Consider the following 23703-nt stretch of genomic DNA (forward strand, 5'->3'; position numbering starts at 1 on the left):
ACACAGTAGAAAGGACTGAAAAGAGAATATTCATTTGGAAAATATCCAGAATGAAACATAGTCACACACCTCTCCCTTTCAGGGGTAATGCAAAGTGTAGGAGAATATAAAAGACAGAAGATACAGTGAAAAAGACTAACATATCTGCAATTGGAGTACCAGGTAGAGAGGAAAACGAAAATGGGACAGAAACAATACCTGAAGAGGTAATACCTGAGAATATTCCAAAACTAATGAAAGAAATCACAGATTTAAGTATGTAACAGTCAAAATAATAAATACAAATAAAATCACATCTAGGCAAAGCAATAAAAAACTGATGGTAATCACGGGGACAAAAAGAAAAAAACAAAATCTTAAAAGTAGCTAAAGGAAGAAGGTATTTTCAAATAAGAGAAAAAAATAGAGGCCAAAAGACAATGAATATGTATTTTTAGTGGGCTGTAAGAAAATAACTGCTAATTTAGAATTTAATGTCCAGGGAAATATCTTTCAAAAGTGAAAGTAAAATAATTTCCTGATAAATAAAACTGGGAAGATTCATCATTAGCAAACTGGCACTAATGAAATAAAAGGATATTCTTCAGGCCCACGGTGAATGTTCCCGGATGAAAGAATAGAAATGCAGAAGACATAAAGAACAGTAAAAGAGTAATTAACTGGGCAAATCCAACTCAACATTGATTATAAACAATCTTGTAGGATTTAAAAATACAGAGAGAATAAAAGTGCACAACAGTATGAGCATGTTAAGCTGAGTGGGTAAATGTAAGTTTCTAAGGTACTAACTGTCCAGGAAGCAAAGTATTAACTTATATTAAATTTTAGTAAGACACAGATTCAAGTTTTAATCTAGGGAAACCAATTAATGATTAGTAAAAGAACGTATAAAAACAAGCAAACAGAGGACAAAAAAATGGAATAATGATACTGGATCCAAAGAAAGAAAGGAGAGAAAGAACACAGAACAGATGGGACATGCAGAAAGCAACAAGTGAGATGGGAGATTTAAACCTAAATATATCAATTATGACATTAAATGTAAATAGACTAAATTCTTCACACAAAGGACAGAGATTATCAGTCTAGGCTTTTTTTTAAGATAGTCCTTAAAAATACTAATGAAAGAATGCTAATGTCAAAGTAGATCTTGTAAGACCAAAATTAAATAAATAAATGTAGAGAAAAATTACTCCGTATGTTAAGAGGTTTGATTTACCAAGAAGACATGACAATCTCACATTTACACCTAAGAACATGGTCTCAAAGTATTAAAATTCAGAAAACTAAAGGGAAAAATAATCTATAATTATGGCAAGAAATCTTGACCAACCTTTCCCATCTTTCTCAGTAACTTATGGAATAAGCAAACAAACAAACAAGAAAGAAAAGAAAAATCAACAGTGCTTCTCAAACTGTAATGTGCACACATTTCCCCAGAGAGAAATAAGAACTCTGACTGATATTCCCCACCATAAACAAAAATCAATTCCAGATAAATTACAGACCTAAATGTTAAAGGAAACACAACAAAGCTTCTAGAAGATGAAATAATCCAAGCTAAGAAAAGATTTCTTAAAGAAGTCACTATGGGAACAATTAATAAACTGGGTTCAAGACACCATTAATAAAAATGAAAAGGAAAATCTCAGTGGAAGATATTTGTAATACACAAAAATGTGTTTGAATTCTGCACACAGAATTCCTACAAATCAACAAGAACTCCCTCCCCAGCACCCCATATTCAAACAGATGAATAGAAAAAAGGACAAGAACGGGTATGTCACAAAACAAACTATCCAAATGGCCAATAAGCAGAAGAAACAGTGCTCAACTCAATCATCAGAGAAATGTACTATAACCTAAAAGCAATACCATCAGAATGGTGAAAAGTAACAATATCAAGTATTGGTGAGAATGCAGAATCATGGAAACTGTCATAGATAGCAGAAAATACAAAGCAGAACCATTTTGGAAAACTGTTTGGCATTAACTAGTACAGTTGCATATATGCATACATTATGACCCAGAAATTCTAGTCCTAGATATATACCCAACAGAAATGCATACACATTAAGAGATATATATATACACAAAAAAAGTTCATAACAGCATAGTTCTTAATAGTTCCCCAAACTGGAAACAGCCTACTCATTAACATTAATAAATTGTGGTATATTTATATAATGGAATACCATACAGCAATAAAACTATGAATTACAACTATATGCAACACAAACATACATACTGGTTTGTTTTTTTTTTTGGCTACACTGTGTGGCTTGTGGGATCTTAGTTTCTCAACCAGCGATCGAATGCTGGCCCTTGCAGTGAAAGTGCCAAGTCCCAATCACTGGACTGCCAGGGAATTTCCAAGGGCTTCCCAGGTGGCGCTAGTGGTAGAGAAGTGAAGTGAAGTTGCTCAGTCGTGTCTGACTTTTTGCGACCCCGTGGACTATAGCCTACTGGGCTCCTCTGTCCATGGGATTTTCCAGGCAAGAATACTGGAGTGGGTTGCCATTTCCTTCTCCAGGGGAACTTCCCGACCCAGGGATTGAACCTGGGTCTCTTGCACTGTAGGCAGATGCTTTACTGTCTGAGCCACAAGGGAAGCCTTGTGGTAGAGAACCCGCCTGCTAATGCAGGAGACATAAGAGATGCAGGCTCAATCCCTAGGTGGGGAAGATCCCTAGAGAAGGGCATGGCAAACCAATCCATTGTTCTTGCCTGGAGAATCCCATGCACAGAGGAGCCTGGGAGGTTACAGTCCATGGGGCTGCAGAGAGTCAGACATGACTAAAGTGATTTAGTACATATAGCACAATGTTGCATAAAATAAATTATATACAGAGTTAATTTATTTACATATAGTTCAAAATTGGGAAAACTATGTTATTATAATAGTCATTAACTCTGGAAAGAGGTAATGATTTGTAGGAGACATACTGGAGCTTCTGGTTTACTCAAATTTTGTAGCCTGAGTAGTGATTACACTGGTATATTCACTTATGATAATGCAATGAGCTGTACACTTACAGTCTGTGTTACAGCCTCGTGGGCTACAGTCCATGGGGTTGCAAAGAGTCGGACACAACTGAGTGACTTCACTTTCTTTCTCAGAGAAGGCAGTGGTAACCCACTCCCGTACTCTTGCCTGGAAAATCCCATGGATGGAGGAGCCTGGTAGGCTGCAGTCCATGGGGTCTCTAAGAGTTGGACATGACTGAGCGACTTCACTTTCACTTTCAGTGAAAGAGGTTTAAAAACAGAAGCAGTCAAATTTAGGGATTAATTTTTTCTTCTTAAGGCTTATAAGCATAAAAATGATACAGGCATAAAAGAATATATAACTGAATGACAGAGATCAATGTTTTTCCAAGCTTCATGTAAAATTTATGGATGCTGTCTAATAATACAAGTATACTGTTGGGGTAGGTAACATTCTATACAAATAAAAGAAATTTCTAAATTTTTTACTTTATTACTTTTACCCTCGTTTTAAATCTCCAAGGTGTCGTTTAATTTATAGCCATATTTACTCAGAAATCTTTAGTAACAAACTTCTGTGCTAACAACAAGGTTATCACCTATTTGTCTTCATGTCAAATTACTTCATTTCCCAAACTACACATCAACCAAAATAGGATAATTAAAATATTATCCCGTTAAATCTCAGTGGCATACATCACTTTCTACATATAACTACTTACATATAACTGAGTACCAATTATATGTCAGGTACTGCGATAAATGCTTTATATTCATTACTTTTAAAACTCATAACACTTGAGCAAGGGAAGCCATTTATAATCCTATTTACAGATAAGCAATTAGACTCAAGAGACTAAGTTTTTATACAGCTGTAAATGACAGAGCAGATAACCAAATCTAGGTTTACCCACGAAAAAGGCAATGGCACCCCACTCTAGTACTCTTGCTTGGAAAATCCCATGGACTGAGGAGCCTGTTAGGCTGCAATCCATGGGGTCGCTAACAGTCGGACACAACTGAGAGACTTCATTTACACTTTTATGCATTGGAGAAGGAAATGGCAGCCTACTCCAGTGTTCTTGCCTGGAGAATCCCAGGGACGGGGGAGCCTGGTGGGCTGCCGTCTATGGGGTCACACAGAGTTGGACACGACTGAAGTGACTTAGCATAGCATAGGTTTACCCAAATGTGCTCTTTCCATTTTCTCCTATGTCCTCTATTTTCCCAATACGTCTCCTCTACTAAGTCATTTTCATTCATATTTTAAGTGAGCATGCTTTCCAAATATTAACCAAATATTTCACTATTCAATTCACAAATTTACTCCCATAAATGTCCAGAGTCCCACTGGAAATAAAACACAAAGATACACAACCTATGTAGAAATCTGAAAGCATATACACCAACAAAGAAAAAAGAAGTCTTTTCAGAGTCTAGACAGTCTATGAAAACTAGGTTTTAAAGAAAACTTTGTCCCACAATTCTAGGCTATTTCTACATTAGCGAAAAAAGGTTAAATATTCATGAAAATTTTCTAGGACAAACTTATTTTGAAAATAATAATGCTATTACTGGGCTTCCCTTGTGGCTCAGTTGGTAAAGAATCTGCCTGCAATGCAGGAGACCCTGGTTCGATTTTTGGGTTGGGAAGATCTGCTGGAAATGGGATAGGCTGCCCATGCCAGTATTCTTGGGCTTCCCTTGTTGCTCAGCTGGTAAAGAATCTGCCTGCAATGTGGGATCCCTCGGTTGGGAAGATCCCCTGGAAAAGGGAAAGGCTACCCACTCCAGTATTCTGGCCTGAAAAATTCCATGGACTGTATAGTCATGGGGTCACAAAGAGTCAGACACGACTGAGCGACTTTCACTTTCAATGTCAATACTGGAGATGGCATTTTAAACCAAATGATTAAGGGACTCTTCTTTCTTAAATTCTTTCAGTACTTTTCTTCCTGCTCCAAGATTTACTATGGTGATTGCTCATGTATTAGCAGTATGGAAAAATCAAAATCATTAAAGGACTTCCCTTGTGGTCCAGTGGCTGGGACTCCACACTTCCAATTCAGAGGGGCTGGGTTTGATCCCTTGTGAGGGACCTAGATCCCATATGCTGCAACTATGAGTTTGCATGCCGCCAACTAATAAAAAAAGATCCCCGCACACCACAACAAAGACTGAAGATCCTACATGCCGCAGCTAAGACCTGGTGCAGCCAAATAAATCAATATTAAAAAAAAAAATTGTCATTAAGACATACCTCTTCTGAGTCTTGTGATTTGGTGGTTTCTTCATTCAAAACATATCGTCCTCTATAAAACTCCCTGATCCTTAAATTTAATGTTTCAGTTTCTTTTTTCAAGTTCTCATAACTTGGCAGTGGTTTAATGGCTGTATCTGAGGCTCTAAATGGTAAAGACTCATCCAAGCTGTTCAACTCCTGCAGGGCAGGGGAATGACTATCTGGATCAGAGTTCATATCATCTTCATCAAGTTCTTCTTCTTTAACCAGAGGGGTTGAGGAGGATTTCAGACATACAGATGCATAATTCTGGCCATACAAAAACCTCAAAGTTTCTTCTGTCTTCCACTCAATCAAAGTCTCTTTCAGGGCTTTAAGTAAGTTTGCCTTTGCAATTTCAGGGCACACCTGCAATGAACTGGAAGCTGACCCAGAAACTTGGTTTGATTTGGCAAATTTCCTCTTAAAATGTTCAGCACTTTTCTTACTTATGCCTACAAGAGTTACTTTTGAACTACTGTATTTAATATCAGAAATTTCTGAAGCTTCTAATTTTTTTTGCAGAGAACTATTTGAAGAAATCTGTGTATTTACATTCTGTAAAGGAAGTTCACAAGCAGTAGCTTTCTCCTGATTATCTAATCTGCAATTGCCTAACTGCTCAATGACATCTACTACTGTTTGCTCTTTGCTTTCATGCTGAGAGTTAACTTTTTGACCAGCTTTCTTTTTCATTATGCTTTTTTCGTGCAGCTGTGGCCTTGTTGCATTTGGTCTGTTTCCTGGTAGAATGGAGGAAACAAAGTCTTGCTCATTATCACTGCTACTATCACTATGACTGCTAGAAGAACTAGATTCATAATGCTTCTCAAAATGGCCAGGACTGTCAATATCTGATGTTTTAATGGCTTTGCTGCATAACTGTATTTCTTCTCCAGAAGGACCACTGTTGAGAGAAAGAAATAAAAACTGTAACACAGAAACAAAATGTCCCAGAAAATTTGTACTTTGTAACTTCCAAGATAAAAATTTTATTCCCTAGGCAAGGCTTTATTTATAGGCTAATATTTACCTAGGCCTATATATACACACACACACATTTCAGAAGAAAGCTATAATTCTGTAATTTCTCTACATCATATCTGATATAGTTCTCCTTCCATCTTCTTCCCTTATCTTTTCTCCTTAATTATTTTAAAAGTGTTTTAAGAGTTGAGCAAAAAGAAGAAAAACAAAACAAGAAATCAAACCATATCTGCAAACAAAATCCCACAAACTAACACTCAATAATTTCATCCCACTGAATTATTTTGAATTTTGCTCACTCCAATTCTGTAATGAATCCATAGTTTTTTTTTCTTTTAAGGTTTCTGATAACTTCATTACCGGTTTCTCAAAAAAAAAAAAAAAAAAAATACTGTAGGAACTCTGTTCAGATTTTGAATATTTAAAAAAAGATGTTTAAGCATTTTCCAATTCTGGCTGATAGTTATGTAGAAAATTGCATTAAATGAAAAATATAAGAAAGTCATAGCAAAAGAAAAAGTTGGCAAATCAACATTAATCAATGAAAGATACTTGAAAGTCCAGAATTAAGACACAAGGATAATAATTAAAGACAACAGTTTTCCCTTTGACTATGTTACTTTAATTTTTAGATTAGGTTTATAAAAGATTAAAAAATATGAACGAGTAAAGGCAAAGAGAAGTGTTGTCTATACAAACGAGAAAGATGAGGGGAGGAGATCAATTACCCTTAAGCAAATGCACAAATGAGAACTTTAAAAGGTCAGGATGGGAAGGATTCTGGGTCAAGAAGTACTGCAAGAGTCATGAAAGGGTATACAGGAAATCTCTACTTTTCACACAATTTTTCTGTAAACTGCTCTCCAAAAACTGGCTATTCCAATTTTTAAAAAGGTTTTTAAAGTGAAATAAAGTAATTCAGCAACAAAAAAGCATGCTTGGGGAAAGTATAAAAGAAGAATAAAAGCAGAGTTGAAAACAAGGTTCTGGATAGAAATGGAGAAAAAAAGATAGTAAGTTTATTCAGTATCAGGTAACATTTTTAAAGTTAGAATTTAGCCTAGACAGTCATGGTCTACTGTAACTGAAGTACAATTTCAAAAAACTTAGAATAACTGAATTTTCATGTACACTTTCTCTCGGAATTGTAAGGTAATTACATTTTTCTATACTATTTCAAACCCATAAATTGAAGATTTATATCAATTAAAGAGTATCTAGCTTGTGCTCAATTCCATATAACTAAGGTAGTGATTAATAACCAGGAAAATTTACTCTGGAAGATAAAAGGGTATGTTTTGAGAGAAGATCGTGGCTGGGCAAGCAATGTCACTAGGAAAGTTTAGGAAAAAATACAACTTGGAATTTCTATTAATGCTTTAAACACTCTTTCAAATAATTAAATAGCTGATACATTAATGTTTGAAATTCTACAAAATAAGGCTATAAAAACCTTTCAACAAATGTAATTGGCACAATTTGGTTGACAAAGAAGCACAGTGTTTCAGATGGAAGCTGTATTTGTGTCGTATTTCAACAGGTTCAATTAGACTTCCTTGGTAGGAACAGCTGTACAGTAAATCATACAGATCAAACACATCATCTTACCATCACAAAAGAAAAAAAGCTGTACAAGGCAAATATTTCTTTGTGTGGGCTAGAATGGGCACTTACATAATGCACCAGCACAGGAAGTCCAAGAGTTCATATCACCTGGGTTACTCTTAATGTTTCTATTAACATGAATATACAGAAGGTAAGTGATACTGATTCAACCATACCTTTGTCCATCCTGTAGCAGCTGAAAATCAGGATGTCTGTGACAAGAACACAGGAATAAAAAATTGAAAGCACCTGATATGTCAAACACTTAAAGGTGGTTCATTATAACCACTTTGGACAGAAAATATAACAAAAAGCAAACAGTTCATATAAAAATTTTTAAGAAAAAATATTAAATGACAACATATTGTAAAACTCATCCACAAGAAATCTGGATTAATCTTTTTTGTCCAAAATTTTCTCATATTTCTGGACTAAGTTCCACAAGCCAAGAGTTTCCCTGACTAACCTGCTAAAGTAAATCTCTCCCTTCTCTAAATTTTAGTCATCATTGTCTTTACAGTTAATACACATTAATCATGTACTCTTCTATGACCTAATACAGAAATTTTATCTTAAGTGTCTTACTTTTCATATGTTTAAGTCTAGTTTCTTAACTAGACTACAAGCTTGTTGAGGGCAGAGATTATTATAATTCTCCTGTATTTTGTTTATATGGTAAGACTTTTTGCCCTAATTGATAAAGCAGTTGTACTGCAGCATTGTTGTGAGGTATGTAGGTCAGGTGGTTTAACTCTAGGAAAGTTTTGCCTTGTAATATCAAAATCACATTTAGCTAGGCATCAAGGATATCAAAAACAGGAGGAAAAAGTTCTTACAAAGCCAAGTACAAAAGGAACAAATACAACAGCAAATGAGTTCAAGAGAACATGCAAAGTCTGTAAAGTACTACAGAAGTACTCAGAAAAAGTACATCCTAAAAACTACATATTCAAAGAAGAACTAAATAAATGGATCAGTATTCTACATACTTACCAACAGATTCAGTATTGTCAAGGAGTCAGTTCTTCTCAACTTGATCTACAGATTCAATGCAACCCCAATCAAAATCCCAGCAAATTATTTTATGGATATTGACAAACTGATCCTGAAGTTTTTATGGAGAGGCAAAGACCCAGAATAGCTAACACAATACTAAAGAAGAACAAAGTTGGAGAATGACACTTCCTGATTCCAAGACTTACTATAAAGCTACAGTAATCAAGACAGGGCAGTGTGGCACTGGTGAAAGAAGAGACAAAAAAGATCAGTGGAAAAAAACAGAGAGGCCAGAAGCATCCCACATGGATACAGTCAACTGATTTTTAACAAAGGAGTAAAGGTAACACAATGGAGAAAATATAGTTGTTTCAAAAAATGATGTTCCACATGCAAAAAAATTATTCTAGACAGAGACCTTATACTCTTCACAAAAATTAACTCAAAATGGATTACAGACCTAAACGTAAGATGCAAAACTGTAAAACTCCTAGAAGATTACACAGGAGAAAACCTAGATGACTTTCTAGATACACACCAAAGGCATGATCCATGAAAAAAGAATTGATGAGTCAGACTTTATTAAGTTCTGTGAAAAATACTGTCAAGAGAATAAAAATATAAGACACAGACTAGGAGAAAACATTTGCAAAACACAAATTTAATCAAAGACTGTTATCCAAAATGTCAAAGCACACTTAAAACTCAACAAGAAAACAAACTCAATTAAAACATGGGCCCAAGACCTTAACAGATACCTCACCAAAGAAGATAAACAGATGATAAATAAGTATATGAAAAGATGTTCTACACCACAGTTCATCAGGGAAATGCAAATTTAAAAAATAATGGAAAAACAAACAAAACAAAGAGACATCACTATACATCTTTAAGAATAACCAAAATTCAGACCGTCAATAAGATCAAAAAGTCTGAATGTTTGTGTCCCCTCATCACCAAATTCATATGTTAAATTCTAACTCAGTGTGACAGTATTAGGAGGTGAGCCCTTTGGAAGTGATTAGGTCACAGGGGAAAATCTTTCTCCAATGGGATTAGTGTCTTTATAAGTGAGGCCAAAGAAATCCCTCTCCATCCTACCACATGAGGACAAAACCAGAAGTCTTCAACCCAGAAGAGGCCCTCACCCAATCACACTGGCACCCTGATCTCAGATTTAAAATCTCTATAGCTGTGAGAAGAAATTCTTCTTGTTTATAAGCTACCCAGTCCATGCCATTTTGTTGTATCAGCCTGAACAGACTAAGACATGCACCAAAGAGCTCCCCAAAGAAGATATACAGATGGCACACAAGCATATGAAAAGACGCCCTACCTCATGTGACATCAGAAGTGCAAATAAAATAATGAGATATTACTGAATACCTATTAGTATAGCCAAAATCCAGACAGAGCACTAACACTATCAAATACTGGTAAGGGTGTGAAGAAAAAGAAACTCTCATTCATTGCTGGTGGGAATGCAAAATGGTACAGTCACTTTGGAAGACATCTTGGAGACATCTTACAGAAACTAAACATATTCTTTACCACACAATCCAGAAATCATACACAGTGGTATTTATCCAAAGGAGTTGAAAACTTATGTCTACACAAAAACCTGTATGCTATGCTTACAGTAGCTCTATTCATATGTCAAAACTTGGAAGCAACCAGGACATTCTTCAGTAGGTAAATGGATAAATTCTACAGTAAATTCAGACAATGAAATTTTATTCAGTGCTAAGAAGAAAAGAGCCATCAAATTATGAAAAAACAGGGAAAAAATTAAATGTGTTAAGTGACAGAATCCAGTTTGAAAAGGCTACATACTATATAGGACTCCAACTATATGACATTCTGGAAAAGGTATAACCACTGGGACAGTAAAAAGATAAGGGGTTACAGAAGTTTTAGAGTAGGAGATGAACAGGTAGAACACAAAGGATTTTGGGGGCTATAGAACTACTCTGTATGATAGTATAACGGTACCTTCAAGTTATTATACATCTGTCCAAACCCCAAATGGTTCAATACCAAGAGTGAGCCCTAGTGTAAACCATGGGTGTGGGTGATAATGATGTGTCAATGTAGGCTCATCTATGTATGCTCACTTTGATGGGGGATACTGATAGTAGGGGAAGTTAGGCATGTGTGTGGGCAGGGGCTTTATGGGAAAATCTCTGTGTCTTCCTCTCCATTTTGCTGTGACCCTAAAATTGCTCTAGTAAACAAAGTCAGTTAATAGAAAAAAAAAAAAAAGAGTACATACAAGGAAATAGATGTGCACTAAAGAGAAACTAAGTCACTGAACATAAACTCCATTTAAAAGGAAAAACAGGGCTGCAATGAAGGTAATAGTGCCAAGAATTTCCGTTTTAAAAAGCGAAACTAAATGGATATATGGAACTGGAAGTCATTTCAGTTATGACATTTAAAGGCTGCCAATCAAAAACATCAGAGTTGCAAGTATTTTTCTATATAATTAAACATCACAGCATCAATCATATAACTATTGCCTAGATAATCCATTCATCTTTTGTTTAGCATACAAGGCACTGCAGGGGATGGATTCATTGGCAATCCTCTCCTTAGTTATGGGAGGCACTGCTAGCTGATTAAGGCATTCTTTCCCATTACACATCTAAGAACCACCCATCAGCATACATTCCTGTTCTAGAGATTCCCCTACAGTTCAGAAATTCCCCCAAGACCAATAATAAAAAATTCAGAAGACAAAATAAGGCAATAATCAGAGAGTTCCCTGAGAATAAAAATTTAATCTATTCTTTCCTTTCCTTAGTCCTTCAGCAATCATCCAAATTATTCTGTTTACCCTGCTTCTTCCCACTCATGAAAACTCTAGTCACAGGAGCTACCTTGGTTTGGTGTTACTCAAAGAAAACAAATGACACTGCTTGGATGGTGACAAGTCTTGACTTCTCCAGTGCATATTTATAACTCCCATTAAGAGCTTTTTTAGCATACTAAATAATATGCTAACGTCTACAACAGAGTGTTTTATTGCCTGTTGACTACTTCCTCCCACTTCCATTTGTAGTTTTCTCATTCTTCCTATCCCACATCCTCGACCGAGTCTTCTAGGCTAAAATTATCAAGGTCCAGTACCATGCAGCTGTCTGGCATTTGGTCCTACACCGGGATCTGAGTATCAGTGTAGGGAAAAAAAAATGTGTATAGACACAGTGATTCTCAACTAGATTCTTGTTCTAACTAAATGGCTAACCTGTAAATACAGGGTATATTCCATCATTCAACAAATTCCTCCAAAAATAAAATTCTGAAATATTATACATGTGGACTATTCTGGGTATGTTAAATAATACAAAGAATAAGTTCCTATTTTTAAGGACATTACAATTTAGTAGGAGGAAAATGCACATTCTAAGAGATTTACAAGTAACCATCCTCATGAGAGGAGAAGGCAGTGGCACCCCACTCCAGTACTCTTGCCTGGAAAATCCCATGGATGGAGCCTGGTAGGCTGCAGTCCATGGGGTCGCTAAGAGTCGGACACGACTGAGCGACTTCACTTTCACTTTTCACTTTCATGCATTGGAGAAGGAAATGGCAACCCACTCCAGTGTTCTTGCCTGGACAATCCCAGGGACGGGGGAGCCTGGTGGGCTGCCGTCCATGGGGTCGCACAGAGTCGGACACGACTGAAGTGACTTAGCAGCAGCAGCAGCATCCTCATGAGAATGATGTGGCTACTACTATCATCCCACATTACAGATAAAAAGACTGAATATTGAAAGACTAAGCAGCGTGCAGAAAGTCACACAGCTAGTAAGTGGTAAACCCAGGTATCAAACCCAGCCAGCATGGCTCACAAGAACTATACTCTTGCGTCGTATAATTCAACAGAATATGTAATAAGTACCGTGAGAGAGAGATGAGTTGCTACAGGAAATTAAGAGAAGAAAGAAAAACTTCCTGCTGAGCCAATGATGACAAGCTTCAGATTCAGCTGTGCCTCTAACGAACAATAAAGTTTATACGTAAAGGCGTTTGAGGTGAATCCTATGGATTTTACAGGGAGGTTTTTTTTTTCCCTTTCCACTTTTTATTTCTGGACCGGTTGTTAATTTCTTTTTAAATTTTAAAAAATTTTTTAATTGAAGGATAATTGGTTTACAGAGTTTTGTTGTTTTCTGTCAAACCTCAACATGAATCAGCCAGAGGTATACATATATCCCTTCCCTTTTGAACTTCCACAAACCTCTCCCTTTTTTCTCTTTTGGTAAGTTACCAAGGTTAAATCTAGCCTATTTCTTAAAAAAAACTAACACACATATACGCACACATAGAAAACAACTCTGTCCTTGAGCCATACAACCTCTCCCCTTTCACTGACAGACTTCTTTAAAGAAGTCTACACTCATCACTTCCAATTCGATTATCTCCTATTTAGTCCTCAGCCCTCTACCTCCTGACATCTGTATGTATGCATTACTTTACTAAAATGACTCTTGCTAAGATCACAAATAACCATAGGGCTGCTAAATCTAAAGAATAATTTTCAGATTTTTTTTTTCCTTTTCAGAGTAGAGGAAGAAGAATTAGAACAAAAGGAAGGGTCTGAAAGAGGAAGAAAATGGGAATAAATCATAAAGCAAGGCCTTGGTGAGAGGAGAATAGAATCAGTAACATACAAGGTACTATACTAGCAACGAGGAGGCAGAGAAATGACATAGTATATGAAGAAAATAATGGAGATTCTAGTGGATGTCCTCAATCATTTCACTTAAGTGGTAAGTTATATCTACTAGGAGTTGGGGGTGTGGGGCTTCAACATTTAAGGAGAGAAAAGGTCTGAATGTATCAGTCATTAAGAAAGAATAAACATGTGAACACACTGTTGAGACTAGACAGAATCAACTGGAACAGGGCCACAGGAGTGTAGGCTTTGGTGCCAGATACATCTGGATTTAAATCCCAAATCTATATATATTAGCCAAGTGTTCTTGAGTGAGTCACTAAAGCCTCAGTTTCACCATCCATAAAATGGGTACCAATACTTCCCTAGTATGTTGTGAGGATTGAAATGAGACAGCTTATCTAAAGTGCTAATTGGTCTTATTTGAGACCTTTACCCAATAATCTTGAGGAACAGGGAAAAAAAAAAAGGATGACTGAATTTTGGGAAAGTGGACATGGTTGAAGGCTAAGGGAGAAAGAATCTGGGGTTGTCTGAGAGGATGATGTTACAACCGCTTACCATGGAGCTCAAGAAAACAAATTAAATGAGGGTCTGCCACCCTAGAAGAATAGAGCTAAGGTAGAGACCGGAGGTCAAAATGAGGTCACAAAGCACACTCAGGAGTGACAGCTGTAGATGAGAGAGAGGTTGTGGTCAGAGACGGGAAGCTCTTATTTCAAGATCTTGGAGGCAGAATAGTTCCAAATAAGAATAAGGTCCAAGTATGGCTGAATCAAGGGTAATACAAATGTACACATTATTCTAAATCATGAAGATATTTTAAGAAGTCCTATGAGACATCTCCAGAATTGCAACTTCATATTTTTTGAGAAAAACACTAAGAATTAAAAGAAAACTCAATCTCTAATGAATGAGGAAATTAGCATATACTGAGTGCTTTTTATGCGATAAATGTTTTAAAAATTGTGGTTAAAATATATACATATATAACATAAAACTGACCATTTAACCTGTTTTTAGCAACAGTCCAGTGGTATCAAGTACATTTACATTATTGCACAACCATCACCATCCATCTCCAGGACTTTTTCATTCTCCCACACTTTCTGCTACGTGGTTCCATATATTATATTCTTTGATCCTCACATAACTCTCAACTTTACTTTTATAGATGAGGAAACCGAAGCTCGGAGGGGTAAAGTGATCCTTAAGGGGGTTCCCAAGATCACCACGTGTCTCAAGCAGTAAGATTTGACTTTAGGTCTTTGAAAGTCTAAGTTCTAACATGTTGCCTCTAATTAAAGCCAGAAAAAGCAACCCCCAAAGTTGTGATGAAACCATCTTTACATAACCCCTCCCATAGGAATTCAATATAGTTCATTATTTTCCTCTCTGTTGTTTCAGTTTTCTGACTTCATGTAAAGAAAACTATGTTGAACATTGTTTCTAGATGCTTTAAGAATGAACTTAATACTCTGATTTCCAATCTATAAAAGAGAGAGAGGTACCTGACACTAAAATAAACTAAAATTGAGTTTGATGAGGTATTGAACAAAAGATTCCATATAAAACTTCAGTTTGTTTTTCCTATGAGCTGTTTTAGAAACAAGGCACCAAGTCACATTACTTTCTTTTCTATCTGTTTTAGATGAAATTCAAAAGCTTTTTGTTAGAAATACCATTTTTCTTCAATCTAGGTACCTTCCATTCCCTTCATGTTGTCCTGAGACATTTAATCGAGATAATTTCAACTTTAAAAATAAGTAACCATGTTAAAGAATACTTTCAAGCTGGTTCTCCATAAACATTATTTTCACTAAATTATAAATCAGATGATTAACTGTAACTTTACCAAAGTAAGTCTAAAACTAGAAAAAGCACACCAAAAGACCTTGATGTGTGTTTGTATATATCACTTAGAATATTTGTATTATAAATAAACCAACAGAAGCAGCAGACTGCTATTCCCTCCTGTGGTGGGAATTTTTCAAATATGTTAAAAGCTGTTTCAGAAAGTTTTTAATCTGTCTACCAAGCAACAGAGGTGACTGTTCAGGAAGAGGTTATAGAAGTTGTTCTGCAGAGGTTTTTGGCTTCCGCACCTCTGAGATTATACTGTGTTTATTGCCAAGAAACATGTGTGAAAACCCCCTACGCTGGGCCACATGATGGCGCTTTCAGCTCTGTCAGCATTAACCATTTACCCCAATTTCATCTTTTAAAATCAAACTTTGATTCTAAACGTTTGTCCTTCCTCCTTAGCTTTAACTCCTAATTTTTTAATTACAATTTTAGAAGATTCCCTCCTTCAAAGACTTGTCAGAGCCTCCAGTTAACCACAGGATTTATAAATGTAACTATATAGTACTACTACCTGAAGGAGCATGCTGTCTTAGGAACAAAACTGTATGTGGTCTGGTTCTGGCCACCAAGTGAATGAGAATTTTCTAACTCACAACACGAGAAGCCTCACACTGTGTCATACCCAGGCCATCTAGGTCACTGTTTTGTCTCTGACAGGGCATCAGGAGCCCTTCTGTGTAAAGCACTGCTGCTGTCCACGACATTAAAGACACACTCCAGATAGTTTTACCTTAATAAGGAAAACAAGGGAACACAAACCCTCTAAGACCCTTTCTGACTCCAAAGCCTCAATAGAAATATGGAGCTAGAATTCATGAATTTGTCTAAATTTTTCCTAAGCTGCTTTATACATTTTTACTAAGGAGGAAGTGAGTTCATTATGGCACAAAGTAATATTTGATAAATTTTAGGAGATAATATAGGCTTTAGTATTTTAGAATCTGGTGGATAGATTAATATTACTTTTCATAACAATGTAAGAAAAACCAAACTGAGTCAAATTTAACATTCTACTGACAAATGGTAAGATCATGGTGTCTCTGAATATGTAGATTTCAAGTTGTTTGAGACATACTATAAAATATTCTTGGTTTTTATTCATAATATAAAAACTTCAATTCAGTCTTTTATCAGCCTTCTACAAGACTAAAGAATTCTAATTAAAGTCAGTAACTTTTATTCTAAACTCTTAAATGAGACAGACTTCCCTAAAAGGTAGTATATATTTCCCTAGGCTTATGCTGATATTTTAAATTTTCATCATTTTTATAAATGAGACATTTCTTACCCAGAAAACTTTCAACTATAGCAGCAGTGACTGACTTAGAACTGTTAAAACATTAAAATGAAAGGGAACTAAGGTTAAATGCAAGTTTCTACTTTACAAATGAGGAAAATGAGATTCAGTGCTGATAAGACTTTCCTAGAGTAAAACAATACTAAAATCCTAAGCTGGAGTCAACAAAACAGTGCTCTGCAGATCAGGACCAACCAGTTAAGGAGGTTGCTACCAGCATTTCAAAAAAAGCAACAGAGTAGAAAATAACAGAGGCTTTCCATGTAGTGAGGATAAACATTATTTCATAAAACTTTTTGTTCAGTTCTATGTATGTGTTGGATAAGGTAAAATGGTAAAAAATTCTGGAAATTGTTCATGAATACAGAGAACAAACAAGGGGTTGCCAGAAGGGAGACGGGTGTGTGTGTCGATGAAATAGGTGAAGGGGATTAAGAGGTACAAACCTCCAATTTTAAAAGAAATAAGCCACGGAGATGTAAAGTACAGCATAAGGAATATGGTCAATAATACTGTAATAACTTTGTATGGGAACAGATGGTTACTGGACTTATCATGGTAATCATTCCATAATGTATGTAATTATCAAATCACCACTAGTACACCTGAGACTAATATATAATACTGTATGTCAACCATATTTCAATTAAAAAAAGATTTTGGAAGTTATTACAATAAAATATCTAATTCTTTGAGTAGATTTTCAAATTTATTATTTTTAAATTATAATGAAAATAGCAATTAATATTAATAAAATTATAACTTGCAATTATGGTGATACAGCCGTCTATGGGGTTGCACAGAGTCGGACACGACTGAAGCGACTTAGCAGCAGCAGCACCTTATTTATTACAACTCGTTCAAAACTAATAAAAATATCTCTGCATTAAATACTAAATGTTGGCATTTTTTTTTAAAGCCATTTTTTGCCTTTAAAAGATATACTATGGGGTGTAACATTCATACCTATGTGAACAGACTTTAAAATACATTTCTGTAAAGTTATGTGAACAGACTTTCTTTAAAATACATTTTTGTAAAGCTTATATGTACAATATCTAGACAAGCTTTTTAAGAAAATATTGAATTCCAGAATTCTGATCATTAGCACACATAAAAATACCAAACATTTTTTGTGAAAAAACAGTGACCTCTAGTGGATTAAATAAACTGACATAATGTTTGCCTTTAAGAATTCAGAAATTAAGGTAACACTGATGCATCCAGTTATGAAAAATACTGACATGGTATACGGACAACTACTATGCATAAATAAGGGCTATAGTTACACTATGTACAATGTGATAACTGTATATTTATAAATTGCTCACTGGTTACTTCCAATCAAGAAAGAATCCTAGCTTTGTTCAGAATCTATAACTAGCTTAAGAAATACACTTATTCTTTCTGATCGTGTGTGATAATGAAGTTGGATTAAATTATCTCTAAGGATCCTTTCAGTTCTTTCATTGTGATCCTTTAATTCATCTTGCATACCAATGCCAGACTAAATTCTATTCAAAAATGTTGAGTGGCTCCTCAGCTCTTGAGTACATCCTACTCCTGTAAGTTTATTTTCTCATCTCTGCTTAAAGTTTTTCATTATGCGGTGTTTTAACCTCACTAACTTACATTATAGGTGCCCATTACAATAAGTCAAATTTGTTTCATTCAAGTGTATTTGTTTTGCTATCCCAATGAGATTTAAACGTAACCACAGAGGTTGGCTTTCACACATGTGTGTGCACAAGCAGACGCATGCATCCTGCTGGGTAGTAAGAGTACACTGCCCTACCTACCTACCTACCTACTTTTATTTTTTGGCCGCACTGTGCAGCATGCAGGTTCTTAGCTCCCAGACCAGGGATGGAACCTGCACCCCCCTGTCCAGCAGAGGGCTGGACAACCAGGAAAGTCCCTACACACTTTAAATGTAAATTAAGTTGGTAAGTTTCAAAAAACCAAGGGCATTTTTATCTTTCATTTTAGTGAGGTGGGGAAGGGTATATAAAGTAGAATTTCAAGAACCATAAATATAAATTGACAGAGCTTCATATTTTGGGAAAAAACTAGGCATTCTGAAGATAGGATGGTAAGATTTTGGGAAAAGGTTAGAGGAAGGAATGTTTTTAAATTAGTTAAAGGAAGTACCAATTTGAAGAAAACAGATGGCAGGAAAGGTGCTTTGATAAACGGTTTTGAAGCAGATATGTGGATGGACTAAAGGAGAGCGCTAAGTTCAAGAAGTAGAAAAAAGATCTCTGGAAGCAAAGCTAAGAACTCAAGCAAACATCAGTTTGAACACTGAGAAATGTAATATGTTGCTGTCATTAGAACTGAGGAGGCAATGGCAGCTCTCGTGAAAGAAATTTAGATTGGGTCATTTATTTTTCTGGAGTTGAGCTGTAGGAGTTGCTTGTATATTTTTGAGATCAGTTGTTTGTCAGTTGCTTCACTTGCTATTCTCCAAAGAAGACATACAGATGGCTAACAAACACATGAAAAGATGCTCAACATCACTCATTATCAGAGAAATGTCATGTATTTGCATGTCATACATGCAAATCAAAACCACTATGAGGTACCATTTCACACCAGTCAGAATGGCTGCGATCCAAAAGTCTACAAGCAATAAATGCTGGAGAGGGTGTGGAGAAAAGGGAACCCTCTTACACTGTTGCTAGGAATGCAAACTAGTACAGCCACTATGGAGAACAGTGTGGAGATTCCTTAAAAAACTGGAAATAGAACTGCCTTATGATCCAGCAATCCCACTGCTGGGCATACATACTGAGGAAACCAGAAGGGAAAGAGACACGTGTACCCCAATGTTCATCGCAGCACTGTTTATAATAGCCAGGACATGGAAGCAACCTAGATGTCCATCAGCAGATGAATGGATAAGAAAGCTGTGGTACATATACACAATGGAGTATTACTCAGCCATTAAAAAGAATACATTTGAATCAGTTCTAATGAGGTGGATGAAACTGGAGCCTATTATACAGAGTGAAGTAAGCCAGAAAGAAAAACACCAATACAGTATACTAACACATATATACGGAATTTAGAAAGATGCTAACAATAACCCTGTGTACGAGACAGCAAAAGAGACACTGATGTATAGAACAGTCTTATGGACTCTGTTGCAGAGGGAGAGGGTGGGAAGATTTGGGAGAATGGCATTGAAACATGTATAATATCATGTATGAAACGAGTTGCCAGTCCAGGTTTGATGCACGATACTGGATGCTTGGGGCTGGTGCACTAGGACGACCCAGAGGGATGGTATGGGGAGGGAGGAGGGTTCAGGATGGGGAACACATGTATACCTGTGGCGGATTCATTTTGATATTTGGCAAAACTAATACGATTTGTAAAGTTTAAAAATAAAGTAAAATTTTAAAAAAAAATTTAGAAAGAATTATTAAGAGAAAAAATGATAGTTAAAAAGGTGCTTATAACTTTCCAGAAACATTGGACAATGCTACAATCTTTTATCTCCAAATAAGAAAGTCAGGCTGGCAGAGAAATGATGAGCAATTTAGTCTCTATAATGTTTAATTCAATTAACAAAGGCCACACTGTAGTATATTCAACATATTCTAAACCACACAGAATTGGCTCAGCAGGCAAAGGCGTCTGCAAACAAAGCTACTGTCACCAGTACAACTGATGCCAGGTGAACATACAGCAGTGCTGTTACTTGAGCATCCAGTAAGATTATTTAGCATGTATCTTATTTTACCTCAAATAACACTGCTTTGTGTTATAATATTCTCTATCAAACATGAATTACTTGAGACATTATCTCATTAATTTAAGCCTTTGTATAGATATATAACAATAATTTTTGTTTCCTCTTTAACATTATGGCAACTTTCCTTCAGTAATGAATTCTCTTTCAAATTCAGCAACTACTAAAATGTTATAAATGTTCAAACATTTCTCAAAAGGCAACAACCCATGAGTGTCTATAAACTTTTTTGCTAAAAATGACTCTTTAAATTGGCTTTTTTAAATTTATAAAATATTGTACTTTTAATAAAGATTAAATAAATTAAATAATAAGTTATTTAATAAGTTAGAAAACAAAATTAGAAATAAGTAAATTATTAAACTAAATAAATTAGTTCTAATTAATTAGAACTTTTTAACCTTAGTACATAGTTAAGAACTATGTACAGAGGTTCATAACACTGTACAGGAGGCAGTGACCAAAACCATCCCAAAGAAAAAGAAATACAAGAAGGCAAAGTGGCTGTCTGAATGGCATTACACATAGCTGAGGAAAGAAGAGAAGCAAAAAGCAAAGGAGAAAGGGAAAGAAATAACCAACTGAATGCAGAATTCTAGAGATAAGAAAGCCTTCTTAAATGAACAGTGCAAAGAAGTAGAGGGAAAAAAAAATAGAATGGGAAAGACTAGAGATCTCTTCAAGAAAATTAGAGATACTAAGGGGACATTTCACCTAAGGATGGGCATGTAAAGGACAGAAATGGTAAGGACCTAACAGAAGCAGAAGAGATTAAGAAGAGGTGGCAAGAATGTACAGAATGACTACACAAAAAAGATCTTAATGACCCAAAAACCACAATGAAGTGGTCACTCACCTAGAGTCTGAAGTCAAGTGGGTCTTAGAAACCATTACTACAAACAAGGCTAGTGGAGGTGATGGAATTCCAGCTGAGCTATTTTATATCCTAAAAGATGATGCTGTCAAAGTGCTACACTCAGTACGTCAGCAAATTTGGAAAACTCAGCAATGGGCACACGACTGGAAAAGGTCAGTTTTCACTCCAATCCCAAAAAGGGTAATGCCAAAGAATGTTCAAAATACCATACAATTTTGCTCATTTTGCATGCTAACACAGTTATGCTCAAAATCCTTCAAGCTAGGCTTCAGCAGTGGTGAACTGAGAACTTTCAGATGTACATGCTGTGTTTAGAAAAGGCAGAGGAACCAGAAATCAAATTACCAAGATCCTTTGGATGACAGAGAAAGCAAGGCAATTCCAGAAAAACATCTACTTCTGATTCACCGACTATGCTAAAGCCTTTGACTGTATGGATCACAACAAATTGGAAAATTCTTTCAGAGATGGAAATACCAAACCACCTTACTTTAGAAACCTGTATGTGGGTCAAGAAGCAATGATTAGAACCTTACATGGAACAAATGACTGGTTCCAAACTGGGAAAGGGGTACGACTAGGCTGTATATTCTCACTCTGCTTAATTTAGTTTATATGCAGAGGACATCATGCAAAATACCAGGATGGATGAATCACAAGCTGGAATCAAGACTGACAGGAGATATATCAACAACCTCAGATATAGAGATGACAAGACTCTAATGGTAAAAAGTGTAGAGGAACTAAAAAGCCTCTTGACGGGGATGAAAGTGGAGAGTGAAAAAGCTGGCTGAAAACTCAGCGTTCAAAAAACAAAGATCACGGCATCCAGTCCCATCACTTCAAGGCAAATAGATGGGGAAAAAGTGGAAGCACTGGCAGATTTTATTTTCTTGAGCTCCAAAATCACTGCAGATGGTGACTGCAGCCGTGAAATTAAAAGACGCTCGCTCCTTGGAAGAAAAGCTATGACCAACCTAGACAGCATATTAAAAAGCAGAGACACCACTTTGCCAACAAAGGTCTGTCTAGTCAAAGCTATTGTTTTTCCCGTAGTCATGTACAGATGTGAGAGCTGGACCATAAAGAAGGCTGAGTGCCAAAGAATTGGACTTTCGAACTGTGGTGCTGAAGAAGACTCAAGAGTCCCTTGGAGTGCAAAGGAGATTAAACCAGTCAATCCTAAAGGAAATCAACCCTGAAAATTCATTGGAAAGACTGATGCTGAAGCTCCAATACTTTGGCCACCTGATTTGAAGAGCCAACTTGTTGTAAAAGACCCTGATGCTGGGAAAGACTGAAGGCGAAAGGAGAAGAGAGTGGCAGAAGACGAGATGGTTGCAGAGCATCACCCACTCAATGGGCACTGAGCAAACTCTGGAAAAGAGTGAAGGACAGGGAAGCAGTCCATGGCACTGCAAAGAGTCGGACATGACTTAGTAACAGAACAGCAAGATACAGTTCTCTAGGTGGCACGAGTGGTAAAGAACACTTCTACCAATGCAGCAGACAGAGACATGGGTTTGATCCCTGCGTTGGGGAGATCCCCTGGAGGAGGGCATGGCAACCCACTCTAAAATTCTTGCCTGGAAAATCCCATGGATGGAGGAGCCTGTTAGGCTACAATCATGGGGTTACAATGAGTTAGACACAACTGAAGCGACTTAGCACATGGCATGCACATACAGCTTCCTAACAAAGTAAGTTCAGTTGGATCTAAGATCCTGTACCTTCTGGAAAAATTTAAAATTCTCATCCCAGGATTATTATATTATTAGGATTAATAGAAATAACCATGAGAGCAGGAAGCAAAGTTCATTTTGTTCTTAAAGCTAAAACAGAAAACAAGTAACATCTGTAGGTACTTTCTGATTTTAAGTGTAAAATCCTTAAAAATTCTGCTTGAAATATAACCATTTCCCCACAATGAAAATGTATATAATAAATGCATTCCAAAGAAAACTAACCTACTCTTTACATATCTCAAAAACTATAAAGAAATATATGAACAAATATATACATAATGATTTAAATTACCTTTCTTCCTCGCGAATCCACACTGGACTTTTAGGAATTTGTGCTTCAAAAAACTTAGATGCTTTATAACAAAAATTGCTGCAAAAACACTGAAAAGAACATTTTAAAACCAGCAACTTATTGTTCTTATTTGAAATACAATTTATGTACAGAAGAGAATATAAAACATAAATATGTAGTTCACAGAAAAAAAAAAATCCAAGAATTGACCACTCAAGTTAAGAAATAAGATTTAGTACCTTTGAAGGCTTTTCTGTGTTCCTCCCCAATCGCATCGCTTTCCACATTCCCCAGAGATAACCACTATCATAAATTCTATTACTCATTCCTT

The 23703-nt window shown here is 36.1% G+C and overlaps 1 protein-coding gene across 17 annotated transcripts in view; it reads right to left on the reverse strand.

Moving 5' to 3' along the window:
- RPAP2 (RNA polymerase II associated protein 2) overlaps nt 1-23703 on the reverse strand; it is a 129821-nt gene that overhangs the window by 92431 nt on the left and 13687 nt on the right. For all 17 annotated transcript variants that reach the window (XR_011565799.1, XR_011565796.1, XR_011565797.1 and 14 more), the window contains 3 exons: nt 23373-23461; nt 8038-8073; nt 5249-6176 (listed from right to left, as the gene is read on the reverse strand). Coding sequence is in view for 9 of the 17 variants with exons in the window: in XM_070786109.1 (XP_070642210.1) it covers nt 5249-6176; nt 8038-8073; nt 23373-23461 (1053 nt within the window). In the remaining 8 variants the exon portion in view is untranslated. The remainder of the gene's footprint in view (nt 1-5248; nt 6177-8037; nt 8074-23372; nt 23462-23703) is intronic.

The sequence above is a fragment of the Bos indicus genome, chromosome 3 (genome assembly GCF_029378745.1).
Source record: "Bos indicus isolate NIAB-ARS_2022 breed Sahiwal x Tharparkar chromosome 3, NIAB-ARS_B.indTharparkar_mat_pri_1.0, whole genome shotgun sequence".
Classification (NCBI taxonomy): Eukaryota; Metazoa; Chordata; class Mammalia; order Artiodactyla; family Bovidae; genus Bos; species Bos indicus.